General features: G+C 39.5%; 2 protein-coding genes and 1 long non-coding RNA gene across 3 annotated transcripts; 1 reads left to right on the top strand and 2 right to left on the bottom strand.

The window, feature by feature from the left end:
• Nucleotides 1-9: 9 nt before the first annotated feature.
• Nucleotides 10-8,680, bottom strand: ppef1 (protein phosphatase, EF-hand calcium binding domain 1). Its single transcript, XM_049717890.2, has 19 exons — nt 8,502-8,680; nt 7,614-7,784; nt 6,682-6,711; nt 6,316-6,443; nt 6,163-6,223; nt 5,063-5,226; nt 4,640-4,754; nt 4,348-4,394; nt 3,982-4,148; nt 3,833-3,869; nt 3,606-3,755; nt 3,289-3,422; nt 2,962-3,205; nt 2,201-2,386; nt 1,985-2,127; nt 1,565-1,671; nt 1,329-1,492; nt 1,060-1,144; nt 10-983 (listed from the first exon to the last, which is right to left on the bottom strand). The coding sequence occupies exons 2-19, from the start codon at nt 7,663-7,665 to the stop codon at nt 772-774; spliced, it is 2,226 nt and encodes a 741-aa protein (XP_049573847.1). The 5' UTR covers nt 7,666-7,784; nt 8,502-8,680; the 3' UTR covers nt 10-771.
• A 769-nt stretch (nt 8,681-9,449) lies between these two features.
• Nucleotides 9,450-10,079, bottom strand: LOC137840228 (uncharacterized). Its single transcript, XR_011086732.1, has 2 exons — nt 9,769-10,079; nt 9,450-9,701 (listed from the first exon to the last, which is right to left on the bottom strand). It is a non-coding gene; the product is annotated as an uncharacterized lncRNA (long non-coding RNA).
• A 673-nt stretch (nt 10,080-10,752) lies between these two features.
• rs1a (retinoschisin 1a) lies at nt 10,753-15,146 on the top strand. Its single transcript, XM_049717889.2, has 6 exons — nt 10,753-10,879; nt 11,163-11,188; nt 11,478-11,598; nt 13,058-13,199; nt 13,286-13,481; nt 13,566-15,146. The coding sequence occupies exons 1-6, from the start codon at nt 10,825-10,827 to the stop codon at nt 13,716-13,718; spliced, it is 693 nt and encodes a 230-aa protein (XP_049573846.1). The 5' UTR covers nt 10,753-10,824; the 3' UTR covers nt 13,719-15,146.
• Nucleotides 15,147-16,152: the final 1,006 nt, after the last annotated feature.

Raw genomic sequence — 16,152 nt, 5'->3', positions numbered from 1 at the left:
TGGACATAATTTCATATGTGCATTTATTCCCAAATCAAGATCTACAGTTTCTCACAAAAATGAGTACCAGCCCACGCATTTCTGAAATGTATATTTACAGTCGGCCCGGTGGAGCATGCGGTTAACGCATCTACCTCACGGTTGACATGTGGTGCTTGTGTCCGTCCGACAGTTAAAAAATTCTGGGATCATTGTGGAGTTTGCATGTTCTCGCTGGGTAATCCAGAGATCTAATCGAAATGTTGTGTATTAATGAGAGTAGTAGGAGTTAATGTGTAATGAAGGTGTCCAACAGGTGTCCTGAATTTCCTCACGGGATCAATATAGTATCTATCCATCTATCACCACAAGGTTGAAACTACTTTTATGGTAAACCAGCATATAAACAAATAGATGTAGTATGCATGGTGGCCAGTGATTACTGATCAGCTACACATGCTACACTTGCCGAACAGGGTATGCGAAATAATTTCATAAGGAAGTGTGGGCATGACTGCATCCCAGCTGGCTGCATTTGACTTCCTCTAAACATTTGAATGCTCTTGAATGTCCACCTATTTAATGTTTCAGTATTTAAAGTAGCTGAATGATAAAACTCTTAGTTATACCAAACTGCATTTTTGGATCATCCTGAAATCCCACCGACAAACCTTTGTGATTATTGCACCTTGCCATTGCAACGTTAATAATAAACGCTGCAGAATCACAACAGAATCCAGAATTCATTTCCAGGGGGAAGGCCCAGCTATCCAAAATCAAAATGTCTACCACCTACTCTCCACTTGTCTTGTGTTGCTGATCCTTGCTGTCCAGTTTGTGCACAACTCTAAAGGCCTCCAGGAACTCGGTGAAGTCTATACTGCCGTCTTTGTTAAAGTCAATACTTCGAGCCAGGTCATCAATGGCTCCGTTGTTGCTGTCTACCCCCAGGTGCGCGCTGAAAAGACGCCACGTATGACGGAACTCTTCGATGGAAATAAGACCTGAAATGTAACAACACTGATCTTCACCAATTCCAAGAAGAAAAGTCAAATTCAACAAAGTGCAGTGCTTCTCTACCCGAGTGGTCTTTGTCGATAATGTTGAATATGATTTCAATGTCTGTCCTGTATCGAAACAGAGTTTCTGCCAGGTTTGGTGTGACCTACGAGAGGGAAAAATCTATCAGCAAATGTTCTTACAGCTGGGTACATTATATGCAAAAAATAACAATCCCAAAGTTCTCGCCACTAAAGTCCTATAAAAATGGAAGGATGACTAGTTTGTAATAGTGTAGACAGATATTGTGTTTCATAAATGTGACTAGTTGAGTTTGGGTGGTCTCTAACCTGAGGCAGCTGTATCCCGGCACCCATGTCCTCAAAGCAGGACTGGTAGTCCACGCTGCCGTCTGGTGCCAGATGAGCTAAACGAGGACACAGGGTCCTCCACGGCAGGTCCAGCCTCAGGACAGAACTCAACACCAGAGCCCACTCACTGACCGTCACACTACCTAGAGATAGTTGGAGTCGTTTTCAAATCTTTGAATGCACTGAAGCACAAGAGTGATTGATGCTTAGCCTACCAGTGTCATTCTGGTCATACTTCTGGAAGCCAGCAAGGAGGTCAGAACGATGGGCAAACACTTTTTCTTTCAGAGCCCTGAGAGCTGAACCCTCAGCAGCTCGCACTCTGAACACAGCCAAAAATCAATGTTAGTAGCTACATGTATTTTTAATTTTTTTTTTTTTTTTTTGCTTCGTGTCATTGTGGACCAATGGGCCATAAATTGTAAAGGAACCAGTTGAAAGAGCAAATGGATATGTTGATGCCTAATTGTTTGACCTTGGCAGAGTTCTGTGCTGTACTGAGTGCCATGATGCTTAATATTGTTCCTTTTAAGTACTGTACTGCATTTTTGCATCCATTTGCATCCATTCATTCAGGTCAACTGCCAGGTTGAATTGAAGCAACTCGAAAATGGTGAAGCCCAAACTCGATGTACCTTTGAGTCAATGTGAGTTTGCGTGTTGAGCGGCTGACTTGGTACTGGTAGAAGCGTGGAACCAGATCTCTCCCCAGTTTGATGTAGGCTCCTCGATTGCTTCCCTCCTCATAATAGTTAGATGCAGAGAAGATGGTGATCACCTGTTGAGCAATGACAAATATGTTTTCTTTCAAATCTTGAAATAAAAAAATGAATAAGTCACTGTGAAAATACCTGGCCACTGTGACACAGCTCATAACCTTCTTGTTTGCACTCGTGGGATCTGATGATCAGCTGTAGGCCATGTTGGAGCAGCAATCTCCGAGTGACGTCGGGGCCAAAGTAGCAGCCACCACCTCTGAATGTGTTTGGGCTGCAGCCTTCTTGGGTTTTGGGGTCACTCCACAGTATGTCCACAATCTACAACAAAAAGTTACTGAGCTAAATCATTGAGTGTTCTGCCATGATACCCCCAGCAAAAAGTTTATAATCGCCTACAGATGTTGACTAACCACTACTTTTATCTCTCAACGTACTTCAACATTATTCTTCAGCACTAAGATGCAATAAAATGGCAGCAAAACACTACATTTGTCCAAAGTTCCTCAACTCACTTGAATTTTTTGGCATCAAGATGCCACAATTTGGTGATCAAGCACTACCTTTATCTCAATTAAGCTGCTAAATTCTTGAATATAGTTCCTCTGCACCAAGATGTCGCTCACCCATCCCTCAAAAGGTTTGTTTGCATATTGATGCCACAAGATGGTGGCAGAGAACTACTTTTCTATTAGCTAGTGCCTGTCTTCTGAAGCTTCGCACCTCACAACATTACAGCTCCTTGACACCAAGATGCCACTTGCCACAATAAGCTCAGAAGTAAAATAAATGAGCTATTTTAAACAGAAATATGGCTTGAGTAGAAAAATGAAGAGCTGAATTTCAAAAATTTTGAATACATATGCAAAGAGCCAAACACTAATGTCACCCGTTACCTGTTTCCATTCCTGCTCCTTTTGTGGAGGCAAAGGAGGTGGAATGGCAGTTGCAGAATCCAGAAAAGGCACTTGGAGGATGTTTATGTTGTATGGCACATTGGGAGACGACGTGCACGGATTAGGTGAGAAGCACGATGGGGTGTGTGGAGAACAGAGTGAGGAAGATGACGAAGAGGATGAGGAAGATGAGGAAGAGATGGAGGCAAAGCTGTCTTGTTGGCTTAGTCTGGAGCACCTCCTTCTGAAGCGACATGAAAACCATGGGCTTAAAAATGACAAGATTTATGATTTCTAAAAGAAGCCCCTTTCTGGTTCAGCTCTGACCTTAGGTTTGGGGTCCTTTGGTTCTTGTGACTGCGATAAGTATCCGTGGATTTCATTCTTTTCATCTGTTTGTTGGACTGACCGATATCTAGCTGCTCCAAACTCCGTCTGGGAAGCCTCAGTGCCGATTTAACCTGGTAAATGTTTGGCAAAAAATCTCAGTCAGTCAGTCTTATCTATATAGTGCAGCATTTTTCAGGGAGGACTAGAATAGTCACATGTATTAGAATACTGACTTATGAACAACACACTTTTTTCTGCCTATAGTAGTGACTGATCTATGCAAAAAACAGATATTAGTAGTCTTCCTTCCTGACCTTGTGCCGATCAATGACACTGAGGAAGTCTAAGTCAGTCTGGTCTGATATGCCCCCATGAACAATTAGGACCTTCCCGTCTATCACTGTGGCAACAGGCAGAAAACTGAAGACGTCCTGAAAAAGCTGCAGGATCTCACACCCATTAGCCTGTTCACAGAAAACGTAATACGTTACATCCAGTATTGTGGGCATCGAGAAATCATTACTCCATTGCCAAACCATACCTTGTACTTTTGCATGACCTCTTTTGTGAATCCGTATCTGAAATGAAGAGGCAATACGTTTCCTATGATTGCACTCGATGCATGATTTGTTTCTGTATTAACCATTAAACATGCATGTTTTCTCTTTTGATACTCCACTTCCTGTTTACCTGAGGTTCATAATGTGGTCCTCGTGGTTTCCTCGGTTCAGATGCATGTAATCAGGGTAAAGTAGCAGGTAAGCAAACAGGAGGATGACCACCTCAATTGACTTTTTCCCTCGGTCCACAAAGTCCCCGTTAAATACGTATGGCGTCTCAGCAGAAGGGAGGCCGTTCTGGTCAAGATCAAGTCAAAGAAGCCTTTGTACATTTGATTGATTGTTCCTATTTCCAATTCAAGTTGCTCACAAATTAGGGACAACAGAAAAATGCAGCTCCCAGGGTTACAAGAGTTGATTTTTAACCAAAAGCTGTTAGTCCGCATAAAACATCCTTCTTGTAAAGCTAAAATCAGAATGTCAAGACTTTCATTACCTTATAAAATATAAGAAGCAAGTCATCAAGTCGACCATGAAGATCACCTAAAGTACACATAAGAGAAACAAATGCATGAACATGACAGATGAAAGGTGTGTCCAAAGTTCAACGTCCCTCCAAATCATACAATTTAGAGGCCAAACAATACTTTCTAGATGCTTCCAGGTGTCATTAAATCTTTTGTGCATTTTTTTTCCGAGCATTTCTCTGCACACAACTCCCATTTGAAACATTTGACCGCCATTAAAATACAATAGCATAGTAGGACTAAGTGACTAAGACCACCTACCACATATAGTGATCTCCTTTGTGTAGGATGTGGACAGGTGGATGACGTTGGGCATCTGTTTGAGGAGCTTCTTGGTCTCATAGAGAAGCTGCAACACGTATCTGGCGTGGAGAGTCTGTGCAAAGGAGGCTTCTAATCAACAGGTGCTTCTAGGTAAATGAACTAGCTCGTGGGGAAGCTTGTTTTACATTTACATGAATACCTATGATACAAATGCCAATGCTCAGCTCATCCAAGTGTCCCTTTAGGTATCAAAGATATCGAAAAACTACTCAAACTGCAATCCTTGAAATTGAGTAAATACTCAAATAGCTTCATAAATAGTGAGGACAAAAATACTCGCACATGCACCTCAAACGGAAATCAAGGATATCAAACAGCTTTTGAGCTATGTGACAAGCAATGGGAGGAATCACAATTTACCTGCTGCTCTTTAAAGGCACCGAGAAGAGCGTTTGTGTCAGACACGGAGAGGGGAAACGACAATCGTGGTCCGACGTACGACTCTGGAACTTGGATTGCGTCGTAGCAGCCCTCTCGGTCTAACCAGGGGTCAATCACGGGCTCCAGAAGCTGCGAAATCAGATCTGTTGACCACAGCGAGGGGGAACAGAATGCAGAATTTGCTGTATGGTAGTTAAAATGATTTTAAAAGCCTAATCCTCTATTAAAAAAAAAAAAAAAAATCTATCAAGCCCCTGCCCAATTTTAGTTAGTTTTAGTAATTAGTTATATTGATCATTTCAGTGAGAATTGTCTGTCAGATTACGAAATGATGCCGAATTTTTTGCGACACCTTGGTATTCAATAAGCATTACAGCCATTTCTAAACAGGCTTGATTCACTTCCTTGACTATTTTGTGTGAATTAATGTCCTGTATTGTGTCAGAGATGTCGTGTCATAAATGGCAGCGAGGGTCCGGCCCTTTTCCATCACTTCATTTGACTCAAAAAAGACCATTTAGATGAGGATTAGCTTTACAATGGTGCATAAGGCTTTTTAGCTGAATGAGTGGGTCAGTGCACCCTTAAGCCACAGCTGCTTTCGTGCGACACGCCACGCTCACATTAGTTGCTAGGCAACACAAAGGGGTTTTCACATCCAAATAAAAGAGCATCACTAATCAAAGTGGTGTTTCATTTGATTGACTGAAGGCTATGTATGAATACACGTGTACAAATGTGATGCGATTTAACCATTTGAATTGCTTATTATATACGTATTACACAGATATGGTATGTATTAGAACATTCTATTCTAATTCAAAGCAGTGGAAAAAAAGGAATATAGTCGATGCCTATTGATCACGGGGTGAAAATCACTGAGAAGAAACTGTATAACCATGTTATGTATTTTTCAAAATAGTTTTAGCCCACACATTTTGAAAAAAATGTATGACGTAAGGAACCAAGTGTGCTTGCTTCAAGGAAATTTTAAATAAATAAATAAATACTATAGCTGCTGCTTATTGTGAAGTGAGTTGAGTTGTCCTTTGCACCAGTTATTCTCGCCGTCATCTTACCTGGTCCATTTCCATTTAGCTGAGTGAAGTTGTCAAGCATGAAGCTGAAGAAACCCGACAGCTGAGGGGAAATGGCATCAAACAAGAAGCTTGGTGAGGTTTACAGGTTGTCTTTAAGACATCTCACTGTACTTTCCTCTTTCGGAGACTCGCCTGGAGCTGATCCTGTTCGCCAGCGTATTCGATGGACTGGAAGATGTTCCATGTGTACCTTCGCCTCATCTCCAGGCGGGCCATGTAGCGGCGGTACCAGCGCTGGATCAGCACTGCTGCCTTCATAGCTACAAGGGCAACACAACATGGCACGCCATACATTTGAGTAACAGGTATGAGTACAAAAACATTTATGGGTCAGACAGTAATTTTACAAATGTGTCATCGCTGTTCTACCAATGCACCAACTGGTGACATGAAATAAATGCTTAAATGAGTTCATTTTTTTTCCCTTTTTCAAATCAGACTAGCATTTGCTAATGACCATAAAGAAGACTATCTTTTTAAGAAATAAATTGCTCTTACTTAATGCTGGATTGGGTGGCTTGGTTTCATCTGAGTGAAGAAAAATAGAAGTCAGCGTTGGAATGTGTTAATTGAATAAAATGGTTTGCAAAGCAACGCAAACACACGACAAAAACCAAATAAGGAAGTGTTAACAAGACAACAGGGAGGCCGTGAGCCACTGCGGGACAGGAAAAGCTCAACACATTACACATACACAACCTTTGAGACAACCAACAGAAAGAAGACAATAGGGATTACAAACATCCTTCACAAATATACGGTTGTAGTCTACGTTGACAAACAATTGGCCATTTGCTCTTCTCTAACAAGTCGCTGGATGGAAAAAAATCACAACAGGTAATTGATTTGTGAATGGACCAGTATATTTCCTTGTTCAATTAGATTAGTATTTAAATAGTGCTCTTCGTTGTATTTTAATATGGCTAAAATGACACCTAACAATTCATCAACATCTCCTTGAGTGCCATCAGCAGCTTACAACAAAGGTACAGAGAGACTGGGAGAGTCACTCACAGAAAGACAATCAAGTGGAGATCAGAAACGATTCACGGGTTAGGGTTTCTATGTTGGCGAACAACTAGTTGTGCACGGTTGAATGTGAATTCAAAAATTTAGAGAGGGTCAAATTGAGTTCACCTGTGAAGGTCATTTTAGGGTCATCCTGAAATTTCACTCAAATACCCAATAAGCCTTTTTAAGGATAGTCTATTAGTCTTAAATCCATTCATTTCAGATTCTGAGTGAATAAAAAAATCTTCCACTGATTAACAATACAACACCTAAATTGTTTATGCTGAGTCATTCATCAAAGGTGTCATAGCACATTTAATTGAATTTTTTTTAAATAAACCAATCCCAAAAGAGACCGCATTTTACCACCTTTGAGCTACGACAGACCCAAGGTTCATGTCACAGCAACACCTACGTACCTGCCACCTTCGTCACTTGTGTCTCTATGGCAACCGAGGCGCTGCATCCCATGATGAGCCGTGAGAAAGCCCACAAATTGCATGAATGGGGAAAAAGGTGGATCACATCTGGCAGGTGGAGTCTGCAAAGCCGTCTGTGGTGAGGTGAGTGTGCTCAGCACAGCACTGAGACTGAATGGGAGAGCCATTGATATGTATATTCATAGAGCATGGACTATGATAAAAAAATATGTAAAGATAAAATAAAAAAAATTCAACATACAAACGTTAAATTCATCCAAACATACAAAAGTTTAACTCAAACTCAGACTCAAATGGAACAATGCCATTTAAGCAATGTTTTGTTGGGAAATTTAAATGCAAACTGAGAGAGAAAAATACATCTAATTTGAAGGGTTTCACTTTTTATTTTATGCATTTAATCTCACTTTTTAAATTCTATTGTTTTGTATGGTCAAAGGCATCAGTAAAAAAAATGAGAAGAAAAAATAAAAATTATTAGAAATTCAAAGTTTCAATATGAACTAGTTCTGTAATTGAGCGGTACTTTTGTGGCATGTGAGTTTGAATTTGAATTTAATTTCCCTTCCCACACACACACAAAAAATACCTTGTTCTAATTTTAATAGGATTTCATTTAGAATTTTGATTAGACTGGACTGGAAAGGCAAAAAGGTAAACTATCAGTTACAGAAATTTGGTCTCCGAATTTATTTTTATCAACTTGAAATAGTGATATGAACTGTTTTCAAATGAACATGTCTTTTTTTACTCAGCTAATATCAATTCGGTCAATTAAAATAAAATAGTACATTTAATCCTGCTCTCTTAACACCAGCAAAACCCTGTCCTGAATGATAACAGAATGATTGAAAGTGATGCTCTTACCTGCTCAATGTTTACAAGTGAGTCACAAACCATGAGATGGATCCACGTGCTTCCCATCCAAATTTGGACAAGCCCGGAAGATATTTAGGTGCTTTTTCCATTGCAATCAATGTCATCCTTATTTCGTGCCCATGTCTGAGGCGGAGATTGTGTAGCTCTTCAGGAGGAAGAGGAAAAGGAGGAAGAGGAGGAGATGAGGGAATCAAAGAGGCGGAGACATTGTCAAGTAATCCCATAGCATGTAGTTCATCAATTCCCCAGCCAGGGTGCAGTGACAGATCAGGTGTGATGCAGAAAATCATCCTATTTTACCAGTGACCTTAATGAGAAATCCCATAGGTGGGTGAACAATCAGCAGTTGCATCATGGTGTTGTATCCCTTAAGCAAAGTATATTTGAGTACTTAGCATGGAGCAACATACAAACTAACATATATTCTTTGTCTTCAGCAAAGAATAAAAATCACTGGCTTACGGAACACTTGAGACTGGCTCCGTGTGGAGTATTTCCATGTTTGGTACACTGCTCCCATGTGGCCATGCAACATACAACAGAAAGAGCAGCACAATGTCCTGTAACTTGAAGGAAAAAAACAAGTTGCTGGACGCTTACATCGCATTTGCTTATGTCAACATGTCCTGTGGAAAAGCAGTTTTGGGGAGAAAAAAAAAACGTTTTTACTGTAAGACTAATTATGAAATAGAAAATTAACAGAAGTGTTTTAAATGCATGCTCTGAGATGCACGAGTTTCAAAACAAGAGAATCATTGAGGCCATTTTAAAGTCTGGACATTGCGCTAACAAATTGAAATTTGAGTTTTGTTGACTGTCTCCACTGCAGTAAAGCACAAGACAAAAACTTAACTGCTGTATGAAACCATACAAGCCACAAAGTAAGTTGAGAGGGTTTAAAAAAAAAAAGCAAACTACCAGTGCAAAGCCTGAGACTTAGTTAAAAATATACTCTTTAATAATAGAAGTGGGCATTTCCCATACCACATGTCATGCAGCGACTTTGGTACAAATCTTATGTTGTACGAGTGTGACAGCAGCGTTGATCTCACGCAGGGTGATGACTTTAACCCGCTTTCTTCTCGAGAGCCTGGAAGCCTCCGAGCTCACCAGTCCTAGCACGAGCGGTCTGGGCAAAACGTGATTCCCGAGCAGGAAACCCAAAGCACTCAGCCCGGCTGGAATGACCTGCACAAGGAGATGAAAAGCTTCAAATGTGTATTTCTGCCCTACCAGTTAAAAAAAAGTTCCATACCAAACACCCTTGCTGGGGTTTAACCCCATGACGAGGTTTGAGAGTGGAGTGAGCACGACGCCTTCTCTTCTTGGGTGCTGGCCGGGCAAGAGCCTTCATTTTGTTTGATCCTGTGTCAAAGTAGTCACCCAAGAAGGTTTTCTTTCTGAAACATAGCAGCAAAGGAGTAAAAAGTGAGCTTGTGCGTTGGATGAGAGACAGGCAGAAGTGCAAAAGGGCGCTTTTAATGAGAACAAATTTAAAACAGCTTTCCCTAATGAGGCTTAATTACTTTCACACTGACAGCCTTGCGTGGAACGAGGCGTTCGCAGGCTTCTTGCTACGCTGGGATTCTGTATATCTGTGCCATTTATTTATTTATTTATTTATTTATTTATTTATTTATTTATTTATTTATTCAGCACTCAATCTGGTGGGTATGCCTTCTGAGTTTGAATTGAATGTTTAATCTTTGAAATTCTTTTACCATATATATTTTTAACACCAAAATTGTTTTGTTGTTGTTAGCTCTTAGATTAGGTTAGACTAGGTTTAGATTTAGCCTAGGACCTGAAATTAAACAAAACCTTATTTGATTCACTTCACCTCTCCCAAAAATAAACAAACAAAAATAAATAAATAAACAAATAATTAACGGAAATGTCTGCTTTTTTTTTTTTTTTTTTACTTCTTCATACTCATAAAGATCCATTCATGTATTTTTACAACATGTAAACAAACAACTATCCACACAAAGACCATTTAGAACCTTTAAAGAACCTAACGTATTACATCGTTTTGGAATGAGGGCTTTGACTTTGTTTGACGAGATTGTTTCCTCGCCACAAATGTGGCTTCATTCTCGCATAAATTGCCTTAATGATAACAAACATATCATTGGTGTCGTCTCCCACTGCATATGCCAGCAGTAGAACAGTTGGAGGGGCTTTGCCAGATAAACATGGCATTAGGTTGGGTCATCCGGGTCCTGTGGATTATTGTAATCCAGACTTTGTATGAGTGCTGGCTCGCTTCCGCCATCCAAGATCAGTCGTTTTCCTATGTGGAGACTGCAAGATGGCTCTCAACGTGCGTCCTTTCCTGCCCACTCTGCTTTTGATTGCAGCTCACGGTAGGATTTGTGTTATTTTATTAATTTGGGTCGGTGAAGTACCAATATTTTTTAATCTGAATTCTTAATTCAAATTTCCCAAATGCACTTCAATATTTTATTTTCACTTTTAAAAATTACAGTATTAACACTTTTTCTTAATCCCATGTCTATTTAAGTGACATATGTCTTTATGATGAGAAATTGATGTACATGTTGTGCTTGTTTGAATTTAATTGAAATTGTGAATTTAAAAAAATTAATAAAATAATAAAAATGTTGTCTCTGTCATATGCTTGAACAGTCATTCTCAGCAGCCTTGCTCAAGAGGTATGAGGAAACTGCACAAACACTGCTGGACTGTACATTCAAATGATGTTTAATACATAAAAGTAAATTGGACTGGATCATAATACAGTCGTTTGATACACACAGACAAGTAGTATGTTTAGTTTTAATAATGTCTTCATGATGCTCTTTCTAACATTTTGGGGATGTTTTTTTAAATGTTATTACCATAACTAACGGACTCAATCCAAAAATAAGCACTTTTAGATTGTTTACACGTGACTGTTTTGTTTTTTGTTATTAAAGTGATGTGTATCTTGGTTTGTTTAAGACGGATGTGTCTGAAGCATGGACCAGCAAGTCATGCAAATGCAACTGTGAAGAAGGTGTATCACCAACTCAGTACTCCTTCACTGGCTCCTCTTCAGTGAGAGGAGTGGACTGCATGCCAGGTAAAAGCCAGTTTCATCACCACAAACATGTTATTCAATCGGCATAAAAAAAAAAAAAAACAGTACAGGAAAAGGATCGCCAATCACTTTGAAATGAAAGAATGTTCTCTGGTATCATGTATTGACAAAGGGAAGCTCTTGTGTCTAGGTGAAAAAGCAATGGAAGAAGTCTATTTATACATGTACACATGCATGAATGCATCACGCTGCAGGGAGAACATGCTCCAAGGGAGAGAAAAGGCGGAGCCATTAGCAAGGAGAATCTCTACTCTGAGTCAGTGCAAGCTTCTTCACAAAAATGAATACAGAGGCGTACAAAAATGGGGACATTTTCACTGTGTGTGTGTGTGTGTGTGTGTGTGCACGTGCTAGATACATAGATAGATAGATGGATGGATGGATGGATGGATGGATGGATGGATGGATGGATGGATGGATGGATGGATGGATGGATGGATAGATAGATAGATAGATAGATAGATAGATAGATAGATAGATAGATAGATAGATAGATAGATAGATAGATAGATAGATAGATAGATAGATAGATAGATAGATAGATAGATAGATAGATAGATAGATATCCGTTGTCGTTTTGCATCCAAGTCTCAGGCTTTACTGTTATGTCAGCACTTACTTCCGTCAGATTCCCATGCACGGAGCTGCTGCTCAGTACGTTGTAATACTCGGATTAGACTGGATGGGCCCCAGCGGCGATGTGGCATGTTGCTCACATTATACAACATTTTTTTCCAAGGGACTAAAGCACTCTTGATGAAAATGTCCTTTTCAGCTCAACTTTTTTTTTTCAAAGAGGATTCCCATCAGGACTTGTTATTTTTGGTTGTTCGTGGACGTGAGGACAGAGTAAAGCTTCAGAGGGTTCCGCACGGCCATCTGTTCGCCCACTCCACGAATGGCCATCGCCTGATCTCTCAAAGTGGAGAATTAAGAGTGGATGCTTTTAGGATCGCATGTGGGTCACTTTGGTGCTGCTTAAACCATTTGTATCCTTACATGAACCATTTTGCAAGTATAATAAAACTTCATAGGTGTAACCTGTGCAATATGCAAACAAACTCAAATTTGAAGGGTCGGAAAATATAAATTAATGGATTCTTTCATGCTAGATTTTAACAAGCGACTACTTTATGGAGTCATAAACTAATCTTAAAAATGACAAATTATGATTTACCAAGGTCCAGTGAAAAGTGGTGTTAGAGGAAGAGACAGACAAATATTAGGCCAGGATTTTTCATATTTTTGGAGATTATCTGTTACAGACCTCACACATTAAGATTAAAAACAAGTCAGGCATTTGACATTTTAGTCGGATTACGTGTGGTGTTCTCTGATGAGCTCCACATAGAACACCAGATTTGGTTGCATCACCAATTGTCAGGAAAGGCAGAAATTTCATACAGTCATACAGTTAGTTCTCGAGTGTGTCTTCTTGCAGAGTGTCCGTACCACAAGCCTTTAGGCTTCGAGGCTGGATCGGTGAGTCCGGACCAGATCACCTGCTCCAATGAGGACCAGTATAGCGGATGGTTCTCCTCTTGGCTCCCAAGCAAGGCTCGTCTCAACAGCCAAGGATTTGGGTAGGCAAACTGCAAAGGAGGAAAATGACAAAGGCTCCACCTCAGTATGTTTTTTCAAATCAACACCAACTGTCTTTGTGCTTCAGCTGTGCGTGGCTCTCCAAGTTCCAAGACAACAGCCAGTGGTTGCAGATTGACCTGAGAGAGGCCATGGTGGTCTCCGGGATCCTCACCCAAGGTCGCTGCGACGTCGACGAATGGGTGACCAAGTACAGTGTGCAGTACCGAACGGACGAAAAATTCAACTGGATCTTTTACAAGGACCAGACTGGGAATAACAGAGTCAGTTGAAGAACACAATCGCCAGTCAGACAAAAATCAGTTATAAGTGATCGTTCTGACACATCTTCTCATGCTTCTCTTCAGGTGTTTTATGGAAATTCGGACCGCTCCTCGTCAGTGCAGAACCTCCTGCGGCCGCCCATCGTGGCGCGCTACATCCGCATCCTCCCCCTGGGATGGCACACTCGCATCGCGCTACGTCTGGAGCTGCTGCTCTGCATGAACAAATGTGCCTGAGCCTCCACTTGTGCGCTCCTCCAAGCCTTTACCTCCAACCTCCTCTGTCTATACCCTCTCAGCGTATGTGTTTATTTTCAATCTTTCCATCATAGTTGTGTAGCGGTCATTCCAGGATTGGAGGACAATGTAGGCACCAATATTTTGGAATAACAGATTATCTATCAATCATTCTATCTATCTTTCGATTTATCCATCCATCTTCAGTAGCTATCTCGATCTATATATCTAGTCTATTATTTTATTTGTTTATTTATTTTCAAGAAAAAATATTAATAAATCACCATATGATTTTATTATTGTCCGGCTAGACTCGCAAAAGTAAGATTTTAATTAGATACTTCATTTGCCATATTTTTTTATTTTATTTTTTGTTGACGACAGGCACTTTTTTAATTTTATGATAATTACAGTAACATGGTTGAAATCACTAAAATGTTGTTTTATGCTCAAGAGTACATGCTAACTGTATGATTTAATATGCTAATTGTTGAAGACCAGCGATTAGCTTATTGATGGTCAGAGAAATTAGCTTGAGGTCATTTCTGCTGATGATTTTGATGGTGAAAAACATTTTACTAAGCCGTTTGTGTGCTGAGAGAAACAGAGAGCATTAATTAAAATGCGTTTAAAATATTTTAACAGTTACATACAAGATAAAATCACATCAAAAAGATATTTTATTTGATATTTATGTGAGACTAAGGGAAGGGACATGGGGGAATACGTAAAGCCATTTCAAATGAGATATTTTTGGTTTTCTCGTCAAATTCTGAAATGTCCTTCAATTCTGGAATGTCCCATGAGTAGACTAAAATACTGTTTCAAAAGGTTTGCTTAGACTTGATTGAATATAATGTTTGATATGCAAATGAACTCTCCATTGTGTTTGTTTAAACCAGTCGTCATGACACTGACTGCATTAATTTTTCTTGGTAGCCAATTGTTGCATTTGCACTGAAAGAGCATAAATTCAAAGCAGTAATTAATAGTGGCACAGGAGAGAGCGCGTTGCTATGGCGGGAATATGCATACAAACAAACCAATCCCGAACACGTGTGACAGCTCGATGAAACGCTCGCTGCCTCTTTTGACGTGAGGTGGTCAGAAGGGAATTCTACAGCTCTTACCAAGCCTCACCTTACCAGCCTCTAAGGAAAAGGCAGGCAGATAACTTGAATATTATTTTCTGTGGGTGATGACCAAAAAAAACACAACCTGAGTTGTGTTACTAGTATATCTTGTTACAAGGTCACAAGATCATAGTTTTGTGACTATAAATGTTACCGATTCTGATTTTATCAAAAAATATATCAATTTCTTATTACTGTGAATTATAAACATTTGATTTTCACAGATTAAACAAACAAACAAACAAACAAACAAACAAACAAACAAACAAACAAACAAACAAACAACTAATTAAAATTCATCTGATACATACGTATATATCTTGTGGTCGTTTTGTCAGACTGTAAAAACATCTGTTAAAATCTAATTCAGATGTCATCGATAGCTTGTATTTTGGTGCCATCAAGTTTCATGATTTTTTCTCATGTTAAAATAATTCCGTTTAGGATATTGATCATTCAAAACAAGTGGAATCTTTGATGTCAAATATAGCCTACTCCCATATGACTCCCATTTCTTTTGTTGAATTTTAATGTAAAGCGTGACCCTACTCTATTTATTTGTTAAATATTCTGTTCAAAATGTATGTCTCGTAGCTTTGCCCCACCACGGATTTCATTGTTGATAATAAAGATATCCTCAAAGAATGTCACTTGTTGAATTTATACAAACATACATAATTTGTTGAAAAAAAAATCTTCTTACCCTGGACACCATAACTACCAAAATAATGTGTTCTTTCTGTCAGTGAGACCAAACAAATGTGTACACCATTAAAAAAAAAAAAAAAATGTAGATTTTTATTATTATATATTTTTAGCGTGGAGCACTCGGTATAAGATACACTCTATTATTTCTATTTACATTTTGTAAGAAATGGGCATCTGTGTCCTGAACACAATGAACTGCTGTTCTTGGAAACATTCATAGTTGAGAGCAGAAAGAATCAGTGAATGTGTGTCAAGGGTTTGGGGGGGGGGGGGGGGGGGATTGAAGCCTTTGTTTTCATGTCAATAATGAACAAATGTAAGGCTTTTGGTCACGAGCAAGGCAAACTATGTCAACACTGTTTCAAGTGAAGATGTAAACAAATCAAATACAATCAGTACTTTCCATAACCACAAGATGAGGCAGCTCAAGGATCATTTGATTTTAAATGCGCACCCTTAATCATGGTCTCCCTCTTGACTCTATTCGGCTCCAATCACACTGATTTGATCAGTTACTACATCAGTCAATCGAGACTGTCAGTCAATTTTATTGCTTTAAATCAGACAAGTAGCTTGATATATTTAGCTTATTT

This window comes from Syngnathus scovelli, chromosome 4 (genome assembly GCF_024217435.2).
Source record: "Syngnathus scovelli strain Florida chromosome 4, RoL_Ssco_1.2, whole genome shotgun sequence".
In the NCBI taxonomy this organism is placed as follows: domain Eukaryota; kingdom Metazoa; phylum Chordata; class Actinopteri; order Syngnathiformes; family Syngnathidae; genus Syngnathus; species Syngnathus scovelli.
Note: the sequence above shows the minus strand (reverse complement) of the source record. Positions and strands in the feature narration are given on the sequence as shown.